At 55.2% G+C, this 22,257-nt stretch overlaps 1 protein-coding gene across 4 annotated transcripts in view; it reads right to left on the bottom strand.

Annotated features, from left to right (window-relative positions):
• The window catches only part of PTK2B (protein tyrosine kinase 2 beta), a 117,784-nt gene that overhangs the window by 35,537 nt on the left and 59,990 nt on the right, over nt 1-22,257 (bottom strand). For all 4 annotated transcript variants that reach the window (XM_074991431.1, XM_074991432.1, XM_074991433.1 and 1 more), the window contains exons 2-5: nt 17,108-17,355; nt 1,658-1,836; nt 1,459-1,546; nt 768-847 (exon numbers count right to left, since the gene is read on the bottom strand). In XM_074991431.1, the coding sequence (XP_074847532.1) occupies nt 768-847; nt 1,459-1,546; nt 1,658-1,836; nt 17,108-17,314 (554 nt within the window). In that variant the 5' untranslated portion in view covers nt 17,315-17,355. The remainder of the gene's footprint in view (nt 1-767; nt 848-1,458; nt 1,547-1,657; nt 1,837-17,107; nt 17,356-22,257) is intronic.

The following is a 22,257-nucleotide window of genomic DNA, read 5'->3' as shown; positions in this document are numbered from 1 at the left end:
GGATCGCCAAGCCTTCTGCAAAGCCGGATCCTGTTTTGCAGAGGGGGAAACTGAGGCATGGAGAGGGGCATTGATGGAAACAACAAACCAGTGGAAGGGCCAGGAGTCAATCACAGAATCACAGAACACTAGAATTGGAAGGGACCTCAAGAGGTCATCAAGTCCAGTTCCCCGCCCTCACGGCAGGACCAAGTACCACCTAGAACCTCCCTGACAGACGTCTGTCTAACCTGCTCTTAAACATCTCCAGTGATGGAGATTCCACAACCTCCCGAGGAAATTTATTCCAGTGTTTGGCCACCCAGACAGCTGAGAAGTTCTTCCTCATGTCCATCCTAAACCTTCCTTGCTGCAGTTCAAGCCCTGAGCTCCTTGTCCTGTCCTCAGAGGCCAAGGAGAATAATTTTTCTCCCTCCTCCTTGTAACCCTCTTCCAGGTACTTGAAAACCACTATCATGTTCCCCCTAGATCTTCTCTTTTCTAAGCTAAACAAGCCCAGTTCTTTCAGTCACCCCTCAAAGCTCATGTTCTCTCAACCTTTGATCGTTCTTGCTGCTCTTCCCTGGACCTTCACCAATTTCTCCCCGTCTTTCTTGAAAACAATCCAGCTGCCCCCAGGTCCTTGCCCTCTGCTGTTTTAGCCACTGGACGGTGCTGCCTCCCAAACCTCTTTGCATCTCGCCACATTGGGCTGCACATTTTGGAAGGGTCCCTTTCCCTGGGGGCGATGCCCTAGTGGCTCAACGCCTGCCCTGTAAGGTACGTACCTGAGCTCCAGGCAGCCCAGCTGCAAGGCCATGCCCTCGCTCACCTTGCTGGCGTAGTGCTGCATGTAGTCGCTCCGGAGCTGCAAGGCCAGAAAGAGAGCTGTGGAGGCCAGTGAGGGGTCCTGCGTCCTCGCTCAACCCCTCCTGGCCTCTCCCCTTTGCAGTGGGGCCGGGGCTGCAAATGCAGCTGGGGCACGTGAGGGCCAGGAGACTTATTTCGGCAACCGGAGCTCTTAGCTCGCCAGGAAAAAACTCCTGTTCCTGAGGATTCATAGCTGCCAAGCCAGGAGGAGGCAACCACCTGGTCTGACCCCTGCAGAACAAAGGGCATAGACCCTTGCGGTCCCTGCTCTACACGTCGCAGCTGTGGGTCAAATGCACCCAGCATCAGGCTGCTGGCTGGATCTTGGCCAGCGATGGGCATCCCCAGCTCCCAGGAGCATGTCTGGAATTTGTGGGTGCGCAGAACCCTTTTCATTCCGGCCCGGTATGGTGAGAGCATGCGAGAGAGGGAGATCCCCGGGAAATGCATGAAGCTGGTGGTGGAGCGGAGCGGGGGCGTGGGAGGGGTGCACAGTTGGGTGGGGTTGGGAGGTAAAATTCAACCCTGGTGCTAGTGCGAACAATGCGATGGGAGTCAGTGCAGTCAGGCATATCTGTGCCCTGGAGAGTGTACTGCAAAGGCCCTCACCTGCTGGTAGAAGTACAGAAGGGTGGTCCTGTCCTCTTTGAAGCTCTCCATGTAGTCCTCAGGGAGGTAGCGGATTTGGAGGTCATACCTGAAGGAAAACAATACGCCAGCTACTTGGCCGTCACCTCTCCCAAGGCAGGGTAAATGCAAAGTGCAGGGGCGCCAGAGAGCGCTGTCCGCCCAGGCGGTTCCTTCCTACCTCCACTCGGCCTCCAGGTGCAGGCACTCGTACTTCTCCTGCACCTCGCCCACCGTCAGGTCCGGGTGCAGCCAGTGGATCTCATCCGACTTGACGTGCTTGAGACGCAGGCCATAGCACTCGGCCAGCTGGACGTCGGGCCCGATCCTGCCGCTCAGCAGGATGGAGTTGATGACCTCCTGCGGCCGGGGGGGAGAGGAGAGTGAGAACGCGGCAGCTCCTTCCCCCCTGGCACCGCCCTTCCCCCAGCACAAGAGGTCACTTGGCACAGGCACCCCAGTAGCATGTTTAACCCTTTGGGTGCTGGGCTTCCCAAGCCATCTCCCATGTTAGAGTCTCTTGCTCGGCTATGGCTTGGGTCTCATGCCAGGCCAGCCTCAGAGGTGCTACACTCGGGGGTTCTGGGTGGATGCTGTGGTTTCCATTATATTTAGGGTGGTTCAATAGCTCCCAGCACCCCCACCGCCACCCATTGTTCCAGCATGCCAATGCATGTGCTCAGCAAATGCATGAACCATAAGCACCAGGAAAAACCGTCAATGCCATTTTCCCTATTCCCACTAGAGGGTGCTGTGATACAGCTTTCACACTGGCTACCATCCACCCAGTAGCTACCGCCAGCCACACAGCTCTGTGCTGATTGCAGGCAGGTTACAACGCTCTGGAGTGGTAACTGGCTGTACTTTTAATGAAATACCATAGACCTGACGCTCAGCTGGTGTCAGCCGCTGTTGCCCTGGAGCTAACTCAGCACCTGAAAATCTGGCCCAGTGATGGGTGGTTAAGGAGTTACATATCCAGCAGCCCTGGGACTGGGAGGTTGTCAGATATTCAAATATTCTGGATAATAGAGAGGTACACCTAGCAATGCAGAACACTAAATGAAAGAAAGATTAGATATTAAGAAACAAACTAAAATGTGTGCAGAATACTTCATTTACCAACAAGAGTAGTATTCTACACTGTAATCTTAGACTGCATTTGCTTATTTGTCTTTACGTTCACTATACTGTACCTATGGAAAACGCAACTAAAATTTACTTGTGGTTAAAATGATGGTTACTTGAGAGTTCTGGATGATGGAATGCCAGATAGGAAAGAGTTTACTGTAGATTTCAAATATTTGCTGGCTTTCCCAATAACATTTTGATATACTCTCCCCATGCCTGAAGACTGAAATCAGAACATGGGTGTTTGCGGTGTCCGATTACAATGCATTTTAGTGAAAGAATGCTCTTTGAGTGCAACAGTTTGTAGAAGAAAGAAAGAAAGAAGGAAAGAAAGGTGCATAAAGTTTAGTCTGCACACTTGGCAGCATGCCATCCTCATTTGTTTAGGTGCAGATGAGCTGTAAACTCAGCTCTTCAGGGTGATGTTGCAGATAACTTTCGTTTAGAGTTCAGCACTTGACCCTTGGACAATCGGCAGAAAATCGGTTTACAGTTAAATCAAGGACATTTTCAATTTTTTTCCTTGCTCGACTAATGATCCAATGGGGCCAGATCCCTGCAGGTGGCAATCAGTAACACTCTGTTAACGTTGGTGAAACTCTACCAATTGACACCAGCTGCCTATGTAACTGCCACCTGCTTGGCCTGCACCTTTCATCACAACAGCAGCCTGACTGCTGCAACCTCCATCCTGGAGTATTGTTCTGACCTCTTTGCCCCCCTCCTCCTAGCCACCAAGTTTGAGGCTTGATAAGAACAGGAGCTGGCGCAGCAGGAAGAACTAGGATGAGAAATCCTTCTGTGGTCACTAAATTTAGCATCTCCCTGGCCATGCAGAGCAATCTACCTCTGCCATAACAGTCAGGGACTCAGCAGAGACAGGATGCGCAAGCCTTAACCACTCACGGTCAGTAAGGATTCCCTGACACCCTTCTGCAAGCAGAAGAGGAGAATTAACCCAAGTGCCTTGGTCAAATGCCTGCTAAAGTAATTGCAACGGAGGGTCCTGTGGCACCTTATAGACTAACAGAAAAGTTTTGAGCATGAGCTGTTGTGAGCACAGACTCACTTCATCAGATTCTGGATCTGATGAAGTGAGTCTGTGCTCACGAAAGCTCATGCTCAAAACTTTTCTGTTAGTCTATAAAGTGCCACAGGACCCTTCGTTGCTGTTACAGATCCAGACTAACACGGCTACCCCTCCGATGCTAAAGTAATTATCACCTGCCTAACTAACTCCAGCCTGCGTTAGTAGGGTAACATTCTTCACCTTCCACTCTTTCCTCACTGTGTCCTGTTAGCTGCCACGTTCTGCCCCAGAGGTGGCTGCATGGCAGGACTGGGCAAAGAGAACCCCGAATGTGGGATGTAATTTGTCAGTCCATTTGGTGACCAAGCTCATCCCTGCTGTAACGACTGAGGTGGACCTGACCCTATACACTGAAGATGTTGTCCCTGTTGCTGTTGCTATCCCAGCATGCTGATAAAAGACACCAGGCACTTTTTAACTGTTCACCCTGATTCAGTTTCCTGCTTTTATTTCCAAAACTACTTTGCTAGGTTTGGAGGCACCGACTGGTTCCTTTAACTTTTCTTTCATCTGTCCACAGAAGTAACACCTTCCAGGAGAGGGTGAGTTTAGTGCTTGTGAGAGGGAAGGGAAAACACAGGAACAGGAGCCAGGAACTCCCCACGGACCTCTTGCAAAGAGCATTTATTGGTTTGCTCTTTCAAGCAGGGTGCTAAAGAACTAAGAGTCACACTGAGATCATTGAGCTAGGTGCTGTCCAGCCAGCGTATTCAGAGCCCATCCATTTCCCATACCGCTTTCAGTCCCGATGGGGAGGGAGAAAGGACCCGTCTGCTTGCATGGATGACAAACTGAGGCGGAGAGAGATGACATGACAGGTGTGCAGTGAGTCTTTGTTAGCTCCTGAGTCCCAGCACAGAGCGACAAACCATCCCTCGGCGCCAAGTGCCAAGCCAACAAAGGGCCGTCAGACTGTGACTCTCTAACCATCTCCTCTGGAGCCCTGAGCCACGCTGCTCCACGTCCCTTTACCAGCCTGTGAGCTAGTCAGTGCCCCCTAAAGCAGGCCCTGGTGTGCGATTCCAGATGCACAGGTCACAGACTCGCTGGCTTCTAAAGGTGCAGTGCAGGGAAAGGGTTTTGGAGGTGAACAGTCATCATGAGACACATGAGGCCTGGAACATCAGCTAAGGACAAAAGATGAGGAGTCCCTGCTTTGATGTTTGCTAGCCCCAAGGATGAACCAGGCTGAGAAGAGGAGAAGAGGCAGGCAGCAGAGTTGACCTTAAGGGGTGAGCTGCTCCCCTGGACAATATATTACTGCAGTCAGGCTTTTGATACTGTCTCACATGATCTCCTAACCAAACGAGGAAACAGAGCCTAGCCAAAGCTGCTACATTGTGGGTGGAAGGCTGGCTGGGAATCCGTACCCAAAGACTAGCTAGCAGTGTCCCACAAGCAAGCTGGAATGGCACATATAGGGGGAGGGGAGGCCTCCAGAGAGCTGTCTGATTTGTCACACATGATTTGGATAATAATGTAGAAAATACACTCAAAAAGTGTGCGGATGACACCAGTCTGAGAGGAGTTGCCAGAGCTTTGTGGGGGGCCAGGACCAAACTTCAAAATGATCTGGACAAAGTGGAGAAATGGTCAGGGGTAAATGGGATGAAATTCAATGAGGACGAATGGAAGGTGCTCCACCGAGCAAGGAACGATCAACGGCCACAATACAAACTGCGAAATAGCTGCCGAGCTAGAGTGCTGCAAGAAGGGATGGGGCTGTGGGTGGGGGTCATAGTGGATCACAAGCTCAACAAGTCAAGAGTGTAACCCTGTTGCAAAAAAGAATGACTGTCATTCTGGGCTGTATTCGCAGGAGTGCTGTAAGCAAGACACGAGAAGTCATTCGTCTGCTCTGTTCCGAGCCGATTAGGCCTCAGCTGGAGTACTGTGTCCAGCTCTGGGCGCCACATGTCAGGGAAGAGGTGGAGAAGTTGGAGAAAGTCCCAAGGGGAGCACCAAAAGGAAGGCAGGACTCAAAAACGTGGCCTAGGAGAGAAGACTGAAAAAACTGGGCTCGTGCAGCCTGCAGAAGAGAAGGTGGCAGGCAGGGGGACACGTTAACAGTCTTGAAGTACATGTAAGGTTGCTATAAAGAGGAGGGGACAAATTGTTCTCCTTAGCCACGGAGGAGAGGACAGGACAGGACAGGACAGGAAGCAAGTGCTTAAATTGCCGCAAGGGCAGGTTAGGTTGGGCATTAGGAAAATCCTCCTGTCAGGGTAACAGGGACTGACTTTCAAACATGTTTGAACCTCGGCTCTGACCCAAGCCCTGCTTCCACTCACCCCTTTTCCACAAGGGCCCACCCTGTCCCAGCTCTTCTCTCCCCATTCCACCTCCTCACCTGAGTGCCTCACTCCTGTCCCCTCCCCTCCAGCTTCTCCTGAACGCCCTGAGTGAGTGCAAAATTTGTGTCTCCAAAACTGAGTCCTAGATACCTGCATCCAGACCTGCAGGTGCAGATACCCGTGGCTATAAAGCAGACATCCTCCAGTTTGCAGGGCTCTACTGGTCATGGCAGGCTGGAAGCAGGAAGGAAGGGCAGGGCACAGACTTCTCCAGGCCCACCAGTGGGAGGAAGGTGTGAGAGGGGAGAAGGGAGCTGATGAGGGATGGTCTGTGGGTGCTTACCACCCACCAACTTTTCCCCATAGGTGCACCAGCCACAGAACATCCCCAGAATCAGCGCCTCTGGCCAGGGTAGTTAAGAACTGGGACAAATCACCACAGGAGGTTGTGGAATCTCCATCATGGAGGTTTTTAAGACCTGCCAGGGCTGGTCTAGATTGGTGTTTCTCAGCCTTTTTGCGCTGGCTACACCCTTGGGACGGAAAAATGAATCTCAACCTTCCTACCTTAAACCTGGGCTTGGCCTTCAGCCCCTGCGGCTTGGGGCTAAGGGTGCCAGCCCTTCAGGGCTCTTCTGGAGTCGGCAGGAATTAAACATTCATCTTTAACGGTTATGTGGTGGGACGAAAACTCCAGGACCCTCCCTGCCGCCTGGGGCTGAAGCACTTAAGAGTTTTGCAGCGCCCTGGGCAACGGCCCTGCTTGCTACCCCCTAATGCTGGCTCTGCACTCGTGACCCCTCTAGCCTGCCCCATGACCCCTTCTGGGGAGAGGGGTGTCATGACCCACAGGCTCAGAAGCAGTGGTATAGGTACTTGACCCTGCCTCTGAGGAGGGGCTGGACTAGCTGACCTACTGGAAACCCTGCCAGTCCTACAGGGATATCACCTCGCTCTAGAAACCACATTGCCTCTGGAGGTGTCAGAGTGCTCTGCCAGGCCAGTGGTACGGAACGTGAGACACAAAGAGGTCAGATGATCTGTCCAGGGTCACCCAGCAGCAAAGCTAGGACTAGAACTCAGCACCAGGCCAGCACTTCATCCAACAACCCCCTACCCGAGTGTCACTCCTGTTCCTGAGGGCAGTGCCAGGTTCCTCTGTCACCCGGGGGCTGGCAGCTGCTGGCTAGAGCAGGGACCGGGCAACAGGGCAGAGCCTGTCAGTGCTGGGTCACTGCCCCACAGCTCCCCACAGCCAGGGAGGCTCGAAAGCCCTGGGGCCTGCAGGAGAGGAGCAGGTGGCTTTCACGCAGATCCCATCAGACAGGTGTTAAGGGGGCGACTGGAGTGAGGGGCCCTCCACGAGGCCGTCCCCCGGTCGGACTGGGCTTGGGGGCGTGAGGAAGCCGGCCCCTCAAGAGCAGGGCTGAGGTGGTGTAGCCCGGGGGAAGGCAGGGTCACTGTCAGCACTAGGGCACACCCTCCCTTTTCCAGACTTAACACCTCAGCTCTGAGCAGGCTGTGGCTGGCCCTGCTCCCCACCCCACAGCGCCTGCTGGGGAAGGGGGCACAGACACCAGGCTGGCTGACTCGGAGGGGTCATCCCACTGCTGGGGGGCTCCAGCTGCTCTCTTCTTGACTTGTGGCCAAGTCATGGATGCAGCAGCCGGCGTCCCGAGCCACCCGGAGCGTTACGGTAGGGGACCGCCTGCACTGGGACTTCGCAATGGAGCTGGGAATTCAGCTGAGTCCCCTCTGAGCGTGTGCTCCCCAAGCTCCGCTCGGCTCCCGGCAGCAGGGTGCTCTGGGAGGTTTCGCAAGGCCTCTGGGAGGATCTGCCTCGCTCTGCCTGCGTTCGCGCTGGCATTAAACGGGTTCAGACCCAACCAGTTCTGCCTTCTCAGCTTACTGAAGGCCGTCTGGCTTCACCAGTTCTTCAACACGTGGGGGTCGGGGGGGCAGGCCGCGTGCTGCAAGCAGAGAGGGGCAGAAAAAGTGGATCGCTGGCGGCCAAGACAAACACCTCAGTAACGCTGCTGCACCCAAAAAGCCGGCTCCCGGCTTCCCCTCACACACCCAGCTCTGGGAAAGCTGCCTAAGAGATAGGGAAACATGAGTCAGAGTACAGTCAGTCTGTTCTCCTTCAAGGGGAGGCGCAACCCGGGAGAGAGGGGACAGAGGGAGAGTCAGAGAACACGGGAGATCCTGGCCCCACTGAATCTATGGCAAACTTCATGGAGCGCAACAGTGGTGAGTTCCCTCTCCAGCCACTCTCCTGCTGCCATCTGCCTGCCTTCTCCCTCTTTCTTGGCGGTCACTTGATTACGAGTAGGAGGGGACCATGTCCTCCCCCTCTGTCAGTACTGAATCCAGCCATCATGGCTTCTTTTATAACTTCCCCTCCCTGTCCTCTTCATTTAGCTCTGCCCCACACCCTGGTTTGCCAGCTCCCCCGCGACATACTAATAAACCCCAGGAGTGGGGAGCCACTCATGGACTGGGAGTCTGTGATAGACCCAAGAGCAGAACTTGCATCTCTCCAGTCCCAGACCAGGGCCTCCAACGCAAGTGCGACCTTCCGCCTTCGTCTCTGCAAAACAGCCTTCTCCACCGCAGCTCTGGGCTCCAGGCGCAGCCTCTCTGTGCCGCCTGGCCTCTCTCCGATCGTTTCAAAGCCCTCTCTTCTACCTCGCGCCAGGTTTCGGAAGCACAACAGAAAATAGGGCCAGAAGGTCATGCGACCTCCTCAAAGTCGTTTTGAGCCCTGCCCGAAAGGCCTGATCCTGAGACATGCTGAATGCCTCCGAGACCTGCAGCAGCAGCCAGCAGGGAGCAGAAGGAGCTCTGCGCCCAGCAGGATCTGACAAAGGTGCGGATTCACCTTGAAGAAGAAACCACAGACCTGGACAGAAAGTGGCAGAAGTTTCATAACTGTGAGGTGATGAGAAAAATGAAATCCCGTGCGCAGACAGAGCCAGCGTGGAGGCCCTCACTCGCCCCTAAGATTTTTATTCTTCGCTGAGGTGATAAAATGATGACACCCCCTCACCCGATGCACAGATCCTTGACTATTTCTGCAATAATCTCACTTTGCTGGGACATGTAAGGTCACCGGGTTTAGCATTCGCTTGTTGCCCAGGCCTGGGTAGGGAACCCTGAAAATCCCTAGAGAACTGCAAACATCAGCCCCTGTGACAATTTATCCTCACACCTCCATCAGGAGCCTGTTCTGCTCAAGGCAACATGGTCCTGGTTTTAAAGCTTGCATTGTCCAATCAGGGAGCAGGAACAATACCAGCTGACCTGGAGGACCAATTGTGCAGCACAAAGGGGAAAGGGGAAACGGCCAGGAGCCCTGTGTTGCAATTCAATCCTATGCAACAGGGACCCGTGTACATGGGCTTGGGCTTGTGGAAATCGGGGGGAGCAGCCAGGAGGTTCTGCCCCTCTCCAGGGTGGCGTGCCCATCCCCTTGGGCAGGCTGACCACATGAAGTGGAGGATTCTGGGCTCTCCACAGCGGCCTGGACTCCCTCAGTCAGCTTCAACACGGCCCAGCTCCAGCTTCGGGGCTGGCCAGGGGCGGAGCCTCACAGGGAAGAGGCGGGGAAAGGGCGGGGCCACAGAGAGGGGTGGGGTCTCATGGCAAGAGGGGACTATGGTCCATCTCAGCTCCCCCAGCCAGGAAGAGGCTGACACCCCAGCAGGGGCTGTGCTCCTAGGTCAGGGAGTTGACGGCCTCCCTCACTGCAAAGCTCAGCCCCTGCCAGCTGGCTCTGCACCTGGCCAAGGCCGGGAAGGGGGGTTATCAGCATGGCCTCCTGCAAAGGACACCCAGGCTAAAAAGTGGGGGTCAAGGCCCTCAGGCCCCACCCCAGTTCCAGCACCCTGGGCTGGGGTCCAGCAATCACAAGCTCAGGCTTACAGCACAATGTGGACGCTGGGGCCTGGCCTGTGAAGTATCCCGTCTGGAAGCAGAGGTTTGCAATGTAGTGCAGACGTACCCTCAGCCAACGGTTCACCAGCAACCCCCAGCGTCGACTGGATTCTGCCGAGCTACCTGGGGAGGAATGAAAACCCCCGGGCCTCATTCCCTGTCCATGCCCGCTGGGCCTCCGTGGAGCCACGGCTGAAAGCCGGGGGTGGGCAGAGAATCCGCTCCGGCATCGGCTCCTGGGGAACTGCCAGAGGTGTCACCTGGGTGACGCCCCAGCCTCCCCGTCCCCCAGCAGCAAGGGCGTCTGCGGAGACTTTCCCGTTTCTCCCCTTCCCCCACGTTCTCATCTGACGGCTCCTCTTCCCCAGTCCCCCCAGCCAGCTTCACCGCGGCAGCAGATCCTCCGTCTCTCTGTTCCCAGGTACTCGCTGTATGACGCTCCTGCCCCTTCCAACAACACTCTGTTCCTTTGCTTCAGCACATCCTGCTGCTTCCTGGCTGGCTACGTGCCTCCCTGCCTGTCTCCCAGGCCCACTGATGGGAGGATGAACCTGGCCATGCTCTTCACTCCCCCAGCAGCCCTATTTTAAAAGGCTCCTGGGGCCTATCCCAAGAGGCAGCGTGACTTGTGGTTAGAGTGGCCGGCTGAAGGTGAGGACTCCCAAGGTGTAACAGCAGCTTGTTGCCTTCTCATTAAAGCTCCAGGACTCCAGGGGCAGGAGCCAGCTGTGTTAGTCTGTCGGGGCAGGTCACATAACCAATGGGCCTTGAGAACATCGCTTTCCTACCACTGACAAGAGCCTCTGCCCTTTCCTGTGCGATGCGGACCGAGCCGGGGGCATGCTCACCTCCAGGAGAGATTGCTGCGATGTGGGCGGAGCCAGGTGGTGCCCCCCAGGAAGCAGGGGCTGGGGTAGCAAATGGCAGCACCTTGCTAAGCCGGGGATGTTTCCCAAGTGCTTCCGGATCTTCACCCCCAGCTGCGCCAGTCCTACGGCCGAGTCAGTGGCCCAGCCCTCGCCAGACAGGCTCTCTCCAGCCCCTCTGTGGCTTGGATGCTGTCTCCAGCACACCCCTGTGTGGCCAGGGGTGGCTCTACAGAAACTCTGCCTCAGTTTCCCTCCCAGGTGCTTTGCAGTAACTGACATCAGGTCCAGTATCCTCGCAATAAGATTCCCCTTTCATGGGGTCTTATTTATTCAGTATCTTAGTCACTACTGTCCATCTCCACAGTCCCAGCGCTTCACCTCACCAGTGCAGGACTCCCACCGTTCTCTTTCCTGGGGTCTGTTAACTCAGGTCAGCCCCTGACTGGCTTGGCTTCCCCTCCTGGGGCTAGGAGAGGCCAGAGGCGGCTTCCTGCCCTGCTGATCTCTCTTCCCTTGGGAGACAAGCGCCAGACCGGGAGCCATTCTCCTTCCCAGGACTTACCCCTGGCATAGCAGCTGTGATCAGCTGGAGCCCCAGGCTCACAGGGCTTCTCCCAGGGCGCAGGCAGTGTCTGCATTTCGCTGCCTTCCTGGCTCACCCCCTGGGACCCCAGGCCCCATGCTGGGCCGGCTCCTTTGGGCTGGTGGCTGCAAGGCTCTGGGGGAGCTAACAGGGCCTTGGCACTTTGCTGAGGGGTGCAGAGCGGCTCAAAGACAGGGAGGCAGCAGGATGGTCATTCTGTGCCCTCACCCAGTCTACAGCAGATCTTTCAGAGGCAGGTATCAGAGGGGTAGCCGTGTTAGTCTGGATCTGTACCAGCAACGAAGGGTCCTGTGGCACCTTATAGACTAACAGAAAAGTTTTGAACATGAGCTTTTGTGAGCACAGACTCACTTCATCAGATGCTGGTCTTGGAAATCTGCAGGGCCAGGTATAAATAAGCCAGAGCAAGGGTGGGGATAACAAGGTTAGCTCAGTCAGCAAGGGTGAGGATTACTACCAGCAGTTGATCTGGAGGTGTGAACACCAAGGGAGGGGAAGCTGCTTTTGTATTTAGCCAGCCATTCACAGCCTTTGTTTAAGCCTGAACTGAGGGTGTCAAATTTGCAGATGAATTGTAGCTCAGCAATTTCTCTTTGGAGTCTGGTCTTGAAATTTCTTTGCTGTAGGATGGCTACTTTTAAGTCTGCTACTGTGTGACCTGGGAGATTGAAGTGCTCTCCGACGGGTTTTTGTCTATTGCCATTTCTGATATCTGATTTGTGTGCGTTTATTCTTTTACGTAGAGACTGTCCAGTTTGTCTGATGTATATAGCAGAGGGGCATTGCTGGCACATGATGGCATACATTATATTGGTAGATGTGCAGCTGAATGAACCCACGATGGTGTGGCTGATCTGGTTAAGTCCTGTGATGGTGTTGCTGGTGTAGATATGTGGGCAGAGCTGGCAACGAGGTTTGTTGCATGGATGGGTCCCTGAGTTAGAGTGACTGTGGTGCGGTGTATAGTTGCTGGTTGGGATTTGCTTCAGGTTGGCAGGTTGTCTGTGGGCAAGGACTGGTCTGCCTCCCAAGGCCTGTGAAAGTGGGGGATCATTGTCCAGGATGGGTTGTAAAGCTGCACATCTACCAATATAATGTATGCCATCATGTGCCAGCAGTGCCCCTCTGCTATACGCATTGGACAAACAGGACAGTCTCTACGTAAAAGAATAAAATGGCTGGCTAAATACAAAAAATACACAGGACCCTTCGTTGCTGTTTCAGAGGCAGGGAAGCCTCCCTGTCATACCTGGCCAGTTGGACTCAAACAAGGGCCTGGGGAGGGGACGGGAACCAGCTGGAGGGATTCCAGCTGCTTGTATTAGGCCAGGTCTCAGGTATTCCTACAGGCGCCTGCTTCTTCCACCGGCCAAGCAGCAAAGGCAAGCAGCTGAAGAAGCCAGAATGTGACTCTAGTTCAGCCTGGGCCCTCTGGTCTCATCCCCCGCGAGATGACGGCAGGTTTCCTTCCCTCAGCAGCCTTGCCAATCATGCTTCATGCACGTCCCTGTCCTCCCCCAACCCCGCCAGTGCCCCCCAATCTCACCCACCCTGGTACACAGTCAACCTCCTGCCTCCGCCCACGCAGTCCCGTGTGCTCATTGGCAAGGCCCTTACTCTGCCCACACAAGTCCTTCACGCCAGCCCTGCCCTGCTCCCACAGCACAGCTTGTCCTTCTGCATAGCAATTGTATGTAAATTGCCTCTTGTTATCTCACCCACGCCTCCGTTTACCCAGAGAGCCTCTCAGAGCTGGGACTGGTCCCACCTGTTTAGGGCCCTGGGAACAGGTAAGTGATCATGGGTTACAGGCCAGTGTTGGTACCGGGCCCAGAGACCTATAAATTCACCAGCCATCCCCATGGGTCGGGCAGGGGGCTGGTGGAAACACTAGCTGGATTTCTGGCTGATGAAAGGTGATGGCTCACAGCCAGAAGAGAGCGACGGCAGAGCAGGTACAGCGCAGCCAGCCTCAGCCCCCGGCTGCCCTGCACAGGTGGGTAATGCAGGCAAGGAAAAGCATTGCCTGCCCAAAACTACTACCCTCTGGCTGCCTGGGGCCGTGGTGCAGCTGCCCAGGAAGGTGCCAGGCTGCAGTGTGGCTGGCCAAGTCCCCAGCCGCTAGGCCGGGTGGGACCACACCACCCACTGGGAGGGGGACGACGGGGTCTGCGGACAGTCAGGGCTAGGAGTTGGCTCCACAGGGGAGGGGGCACGGGAAGGGGCAAGATCCCAAGCTGAGGCTTGCCTCCCCCAGCTGGACCTTTCCCCACTGCCCAGGCTGCCCTAGCCGTGAAGTGAGAGGTGCCTGGCCAGGAGAGCTGAGCTCCACCTCCCAGACCCAGCCAGTCTTTGTCCCTACCTGGTGACTGGCATCACGCCCCCAATGGCCACTGGGTGCTGACCTGGGCGCTCTCTGAACTGCTGAGCCAAGAGCCTGCGCTGTTCCCCGACCAGGACAGGCCTGCAGAGCCTGGTAGGCGCACACCTGCCTACCCCCGGTTGCCTCCAGACCCAGGGAATTCCCAGCCTGTCCCAATCCCGTGAGGCATGAGGGGTGGAGCTCACTCTGCCTTTGGAGCTCAGCAAAGCCCTGCAGAGGAGGGAGGAGGCAACCTTAGTGGGCAGAGCGAATGGAGGGGGCACCCGCTGCCTCCGCCACCTGCTGCAGGACTGGGGAAACGCTATTCGCCTGACTGGCAGAGGTGCTGAGCCCCTGCACCTCCCATTGACTGCCAAGGGACAGGTGAGTGCTCAGCTCTGCTGCAGAGCAGTCCAGGATCCCCACCCCGGCTCTCCAGCCCGGCCTCCCCCGCAGCTCCGCCTTCCATGACCGCTGCCTTGGCGCACTGCGCCACCATGCATGGCAGAGGGGACTGTGCAAGGCATGGGAGCTGGGTGAAGGGCCAGCTGGAGAAGGCAGGTCTCAGCCCTGCCCCTTCCGCCCACGGCCCCGCCCTTTCCATCATCCCTACACCCCACGGAGCTGAGCCCAGCCCCCACCCCAGGCTCCTGCTTCTAGCCCCTGGGTGAGGTACGGCTGCACCCTTCCTGGACAGCCATGGCACCCAGTGGCTGGAGGGCCAGACAGCCCTGGCCCCAGCCCTCCCCAAGCGGCTGAACAGGCACACCCTGCCCGCCCCTTCCCAAGTGGCAGGCTCCTGCCCGCCCCCCATCACTCCAGGCTGCTGGACAACACTGGCCTGGCCCTGGCTCTTCCCAGACAGCCCCAGCCCCAGCACGGCCCGTCCCGAGAGCAGCCCCAGCACCTGCCTTTTCCAGCCAGACAGCTGCGGCCTGGGTTCTGGGCCTCCCCAGACAGTCGGGTGGCCACATGGCAGGCCCCAGCCCTAGCTCTTGTGGGCAGCCACACCACGGCCCCCGGCCCTGGCCTCAGCCCCCCTCTTCTCCAGACGGCCGGGGACGGTAGGCAATTTACTGCCTGCGTTACCTGCCACCCACGGTCAGAAGGAGCTCACCAGCCTCTGGGCCCATCTACACTGCAGGTGGGAGACGTGATAGCCAGCACTGCAGCAGGGAGCTGGGACTGCCAGCTCGGTAGACGGACAGGCACCAGCTTTGATGGCACGAGCACGCTAAAAATAGCCCTGCTGCACAGCAGGGGAGGTAGTCGCCCACATGCAGCAGAACCCCAGAGTTCTGAAGCCAAACCTGGCCCCTGGAACCAGAGGTCTGCCATTGTAACGCTGGCAGACAGAACCAAACCCGGGACCTCCAGAGCCTAGTGCGGGAGCTAAAAGCCAGCTGGCTCGTGGCTAAGGCTGTAGAAAACACTGAGTCGGCCTCGGCGTAAGCGGTCTAAGTGCCATTGCTTGGGGCAGCGACCCACACCCCAGGTGTGTGAGTCAGCCAGTCAGGCAGCAGCAGAGCCAAAAAGAGAGAAAAAATTCAGGACCATATGTAACTGTCTTAGTTTCAATGCAACAAGCACAGACCCAGTTTCCTCACCTTGTCAAGTCTCTTTGAAAACGTTCCCCTTTATCTGTAGTGCATGTTTAACGTGGACCTGCACTGTCTTTGCTTTCGGGTTGCTGCTTTTGCCCTGCCGCTGCCTGATTGCGCACGTCCTGTTCCAGGAGAGATGTGGGGCTGTCAGGTCAGTGTGTAACTCTCGGGTTTGTAACTCTGAGGTTCTGCAACCTTCTCCTGGGTTCTCTGGGCCCCATGCTGGGTCGGCTCTTTGGGGCTGGCGGCTGCGAGGCTTGGACGGTGCCTCACACACGTTTTATTGAAAACAAAATAAAGGGAAGGCTAACAAAAAGATCTGACAGGACAAGGAAGCTGTCTCTCTGCTTGTTTTGTGGAAATTACGATCGTTTAAAGGAGAGTTTTACTTCTGCGTTGTAAACTTTCCAACCTGTAACGTCAGTGTTCAGCTGTGAATGTCTGAAAGACCGACAACCCTTTTGTTCAGAGTTACTAGCAGCCTCCATTCCTGCAGTGTTCCTAACTCCACCGCACATCCCTCACACCTCGGACCTGCAGCTTGGGTTTGAGCTTGGCTCTGATGCAATCACCTGTCTGTAAACCAGCCATGGGGTCCCCCGCAGCTCAGCACAGAGCATGGCCCAGTCCACAAGCCCATGATCGCTTGGCTTTTCTGCCTCAGTCACTGTGGTGCTGCCAGGTACGCAGGGCACAGCACCTCCTAGTGCTGCCCGAGACACTTCCCGACTTGCTTTAACAGGGCAAGAATTAAGGCTGCTGCCCTGGAGACAGCTGCCACTCACCCTCCTCACTCAGCCTAGCACCTTGGCTGCACCCCTGGCCTTAGAGCCAGCAGCAGCCAAGGACACCATGTGTGACTATCTCCAGAGCCACAGGGAGAATGTGTCTATCATGAGGAGGCCAAGGACCTGCACAGATCCAGAGGGCAACAGAGGTGCCCCAGCCCCTGTGTTGGCTACGTGCCTTGCCCTGGCATGACTGCTCTCTCCTTGCCCTGGTGGGCGCTGTGCCACAGAACCACCTTGAAAAGGGAACTGAAAGCCCAGCGGAGTCTCGGTGATTCACTCCAGAGTCCCACACAGAACCACCCACAAAACCACAGGAAAGGAACCGGGCTCAGCTCTCAGCTGCCCACGCCAGGTTGGACCAGCAGGCCATGCCACAGCTGTATTCTCCTGGGAGCCAGCAGCTGGGGAGCTGACTCAAACCAATCAAAGCATTCTGCCTTACTGCACACCCAGGCTGAGAGCAATACCCCACTCCCTGCATGAGGCTGTCTCCTGCTGGCCTCACTAACTATGCTAGCCTCAGCAGAAGTTGCTTTTTAGCTTGAGTGGCTGAGGCCTCTGGCCTTGGGGCTGACGGTCCCAGGTTCAATCCACACTGCTTGTATCTAGGCAGCCACTCTATGGTACATCAGGCAGCAACAGTGTGTGGCCCTTAAAAGGGAACAGCAGAGTGGGCCAAGTCCATGCTTGAGGAAATCCAGAAATCCCCCTCCACTGATCAGATCCCCATGACAACGTGCATCCCATCCCACTGACCCAGATCCCCATGACAACATGGCATCCCACCTCACTGACTGGATCCCTATGACGACGCTGCATCCTGCCCCACTGACCCGGATCCCCATGACAACACTGCATCCTGCCCCACTGACCCAGATCCCCACAACAACGCTGCATCCCGCCCCAATTACCTGGGTCTCCATTGCAATGCTGCATCCCACCCCACTTACCCGGATCTCCGTCAGGACAGAGCACTTCACCAGCTTGAAGTTCTTCCCCATGTTGAAGCTGTTGCTGTAGAAACACACTTTGAGGATCCTCACTTCCTCCTTCTCCAGGTCAATGGGCACTGACACCATGGTGGGGTCCAGGGTCCCGCCCAGGCTCCGGAGTGAGCTGCCCCGCAGCCGGGACAAGGCCTCTGGGATTCCCGACATCCTGAGGGGCACAGTGCTGCTAAGAGGACGGCATCATTTTCCTGAGGGGACAAAGACAAAAGGGGATGAATGAAGAATGAATAACTCCGGCTCAACGCTGAGCAGGGGACAGGACGGCAAAACAGCTGGGCTCTCAGCTATCACCCAGGGGTGAGGAGCCCCACAGCAGAGCTTGGGGGGAAACAATGCTGAGGCAGTGGGGGAAAGACCAGGAAAAGGTCCGGAGGCTGGGGAAGGATGGGAGAAGGAACCCAGCAAGGGTGGGCGGGGCAGCTGGCACACAGGAGAGCCCCTGAGCCCTCCCCTGCGCAGGAATCCCGCTCCTGTGCCATGTTTACCAGTCGGAATTGGGACCCCACTCCCAGGCTCATGCTCCAGCTCACTGAGGAGCCCAGGAAATGGTGGGGAGAAGCTCGGCAATTCCGCCCCATGCCGGGAGCCTGGGGCGTTGGCATGGGCACGCCAGCCTGGGAAGCAGGCAGATGCTTCCGAGGGGCCTGTCAGGGCATGTGGCCGGGACGTGGGCTCGCTCAGCCAGCAGGCGCCACTCCTAAGAGGTTGCTGTGGCTCCCCAGGCCTGCTCGCTTCACCCGCCCTGCAGCTTGGGCTGCCCAAGGCACAGTCCAGGGCTCTGGAACACCACCAGTGCCACGCCTGGGAGCTGAGCAAGCCAGGCGGGCCGGCACCTTCACACACCAGCACGGCAGAGGGCACTGACGCAGGAGAAGTCAGGGCCCCCCCATGCCAGCTGGCGTCCTTCAGCTCTCCTCCATCCGGCCAGCTGCTCAGCCAGTGGCGCAGAGGGCTGCTCTGCAGCATTGTTATTCATACCAGGCCAGATCCTCCCTGCCCTGAACCTTCTGACCTGCACACAACCTTCAACCATGGACCCACACACCCAGCTCCCCCCACCCTCTCCCCTTGTCCCAGGCTGCACTGGGAAATACAGCCTGACGTCGGACCCACCCCAGTCCTCCCAACCTTGAGTCCCTGCCCTCGTCTTTTACTCGGTCCACGCATGGCCCAGCTACAGCTTTAGCTTTAGGCTCTTCTGCAGAAGGATGAAACAGGGCATTTCCTGCCCTTCTTCGGCAACCCTACAATACACAAGCCAGCGGGCACTGCCGAACGGCCACAAGCAACCCTATCACAACGAGGCCATGCGGGCACCATCAGCTCTACGGACCGATCCCGGCCTGGCTCGCATACGCAACCCTACAGTTACAGAGCAGCCCTACCAGAATGAAAGCGTGTGCACTGTTTGGGCGGGCGTGTCACACACACACCTCCGGCAGGGGTGTCACTGTCCCATGTACTGACACCTACAGAGAGAAAGCATGAACCTTCTGTATAGCCTTAGCTGAGAGCCAGCTGGCTTTTAGCTCCAACGGTAGCAGCTCCTGCATTAAGCTCCACAGATCCCCAGTTTGAGTCCGCCTGTCGGTGGTTATAGGTTTGCTTTTCTAAGGCTATGTCTACGCAGCAGCCTTGTTTTGAAATAAGATATTCGGGAAGAGTGATTCCAGAACAGCTTAACGCTGCTGCACACAGAGTGCATTTCGAAACAGCACCGAGCTAGTTCAAAACACAGCGTCTACTCACACGGGCTACGTCCACACTCCAGAGTTTTTTCGACAAAAGTGTCTTTTTGTTGACAAAACCTGTGGGTTGTCCACATTCCCAAGGCATTCTGTTGACAGGAAATGGACCGAACATGGCACTTCCATTGGCAGCATTCTGCCGTTCCCCCATGAGGCAGAACACCTCTGTTGATGGAGATCTGTTGACCACAAGCCCATCTGCAGGTTCCACGGGCCAGACTGTTGAGAGACAGGGCTTCTGGTTCACTGGGCACCCTGTCCGCTGTGCTTCCGGTTGGCCGTTTTGTCAAGAGAGAGGCCGGGCAGGGTGGCTGCTCTCCGTCAACAGAGCGGATTGCCCCAGTCTGCTGACGGAAGTTTTGTGAGACGATCTCTTCCGAGAGTAACTCCTGTCGACCAATTGCTCTAGTGGAGATACAGCCATAAACCCTGTTTTGAAATGGAGCCATCAGATGCACTGCAGCTTATTTCGAAATAGGCTCTATTTCCTGTCTATGCAGCCCCCATTTGGAAATAGCTGTTTCGAAACAGGCGCCATTCCTCGCGCAGTGAGGTTTACCTAGTTTGAAATAAGCCAACTGCTATTTTGAAATAGCGCTTGTGTCGTGTAGACGCTAGGAGAGTATTTTGAAATAACGTCCGTTATTTCGAAATTCCTTTGCTTGGTAGACCTACCCTAAGTCTGCAGATCCCTCTGTCGTGCACCCATCGCTAGGCCAGGTTGTGAGCCCTTTACTGGCACAGGTAAGCAGCTTCACACACAAGTACCCTGGTTTCTGTGAAGGGCATGACCAGCATCAGTCACTGCTTGCCAGCTCATCGGCTTTACCATCTGGCCCTAAGTGAGATTTCTGCCCTGAACAAAATCTGCAGCTCCCCTTTATAAGAAACCCCTGCAATGCAAAAGCCCACTGTGAGTCACAGCTGTTTTGATATCTTCTGACTGGACACTGCAAAACTAGGAAGCACACAGATGAATTGACGCTCGTCATAAAATGATTCACCAATTATACTGAGATGCGGCCACCTCCGGGGTGGAGGGTAGCAGTTAACTCACACAGCCGCCGCACAAGAGGAATTTTTTCCTATGACACCCGAGAAAGGTTTTTTCATGGAATCACAGAAAGGCTGGGCTGCGGGGGACTTTGAGAGGTTACCTAATGCAGTCCCCAGGGCTGAGACATGACCAAGTAAATCCAGACCATCCCTGGCAGGTATGTGTCCCACCAGTTCTTAAAAACCTCCAATCAGGGCAATTCTACAATTTCCCTTGGAAGCCTATTCCAGAGCTTAGCCCTGCCCCCCCCTCCCAATTAGAAAGCTCTTTTCCTGATCTCCAAGATAAATCTCCTTTGCTGCAGATTAAGTGCATTACTTCTTGTCTTGCCTTCATGGACATGGAGAGCAACTGTTCACTGTCTCCTTTCTAAAGGCCCTTCACAGCTGAGGACTGTGATCAGGTCCTGCCTCAGGCTTCTTTTCTTCAGACTAAACATGACCCTTTTCTAACCTTTCCTCCGGGGTCACGGTTTCTGCTTCTCTTGCTCTTCTCTGGACCCTCTCCAAATTGTCCCCTTCTTTCTTAAAGTGTCACACCAGAAGGAGACAGTACTCCAGCTGAGGCTCACCCTCTCCTGAGCAGAGCAGGGCAGTTACCTCCCAGGTCTTACACTGGCAATATACCCCGGAAGGAAATTAGCCTTAGTTTTTTTGCAACTTTGTAAAATTGTAGATTCAATTTGTGACCTATTGCAACCCACATGTCCTTTGCAGCAATACGAACTCCTAGTCACTTACTCCTTGGTTTGTAGTCGTGCATTTGAAGGTGTCTTTTTTGAATTTCGTCTTGGTGATGTCAGACCAATTCTTCAGTTTTTCAGGCTCATTTCAAATTCGAACGCTGTCCTCCAAAGGGCTCGCAACCCCTCCCAGCTTGGTGTCACTGGCAGTTTTATAAACGTGCCCTCCACCGCATTATCCAAGTTGTACTGAGATGAAGGCCTAAACCCACACAGCACAGGCCTGGTTTGAGGCCTAAGGCCTAGCAGCAATGGACAAAACATGGCTAAAAGCAAAGCTAAGCTGTGAGCAAGAGGAGGCCTCTGCTGACGGATCCTGGCTCACGAAGAGCCGAGAGTACAACACGTTAATCGGTAATCTGCCCAGGTGCAGAACAGTGATAGGTACAAGTTGAAATCACAAGGTACCACCAGCTTGTTAAAAAAAGGACCTTGGCACATACTCCTCACAGATACAGACCTAGGTTCAGGAAAGGGTTTAAATGACAGCATGATGGATAAGAGATGATCTAACAAACCACAACATACAGGGAGATAGGTAGTAACCTGACAACCTCAGAGGGTGGCAATCTGATACATCAGCAGTGAGGTGCGCTTTGTTTGTACCCATCTATAATGTGATGTCTTGGAGGGACCATCTTTGCCTGACCTAGGGAGGCAGTGGAATTCCCGCTGGCTGAGTCAGTCCATTGCAGCGGGTACATCTGTACAGTGGAGCCTTGACAACTTTTACTTGTACGTTGCTTGACAATAAATCCTGGCTGCATGCCTTTGATCCTTATCTGGTCTGTGGTCTTTGGCGGACGGGCCCACATCATTGAACACACACACACACAAGCAACCTTCTGGTTATCACCATCAACAGAGCCACAGTCCCGTGAGGACACCAGGGCAGTAAATCTGCCGGACTACATAAGTCATTAATGCAAATATTAAATAGTACCAGACTGGGGACTGACCCTTGTAGCTCCCCACATGAAATGCCCTCTCAATCTGACAGCAAACCATCAGTAACTTCCTAGCACAGTGCAGCCTTTCAGCCAGTTGGGCATCCACATCACAGCATTTTTATCCACCCCACATGTCCCTAGTTTGCTTATGAGTGTGCCTGGAACCACAGAATCACAGAACACGAGAACTGGAAGGGACCTCGAGAGGTCATCAAATCCAGTCCCCTGTCCGCACGGCAGGAGCAAGCATCATCTAGACCATCCCTAATAGATGTCTGTCTAACCTGCTCTTGAATATCTCCAGTGATGGAGATTCCACAACCTCCCTAGGCAATTTATTTGACTGTGTGAAAATTAAACCATATCACACACACATATGGAGACACACATCTTATAGAACTGGAAGGGACCTCAGGGGGTCTTCAAGTCCAGTCCCCTGCCCTCTCGGCAGGACCAAGCACCATCCCTTTAAAAAAACAAAAACAAAACTATTTACCACAGATCCAGAAGCAGCTCCCTCAAGGGCTGGGCTCACAACTCTTAGCTTAGTAGGCCAATGCTCGAACCACCAAGCTATGTCATCTCTCCTACTA

Source organism: Carettochelys insculpta, chromosome 3 (genome assembly GCF_033958435.1).
Source record: "Carettochelys insculpta isolate YL-2023 chromosome 3, ASM3395843v1, whole genome shotgun sequence".
In the NCBI taxonomy this organism is placed as follows: domain Eukaryota; kingdom Metazoa; phylum Chordata; order Testudines; family Carettochelyidae; genus Carettochelys; species Carettochelys insculpta.
The sequence above is the reverse complement of the archived record's forward strand: the minus strand, read 5'-3'. Positions and strand labels throughout refer to the sequence as shown.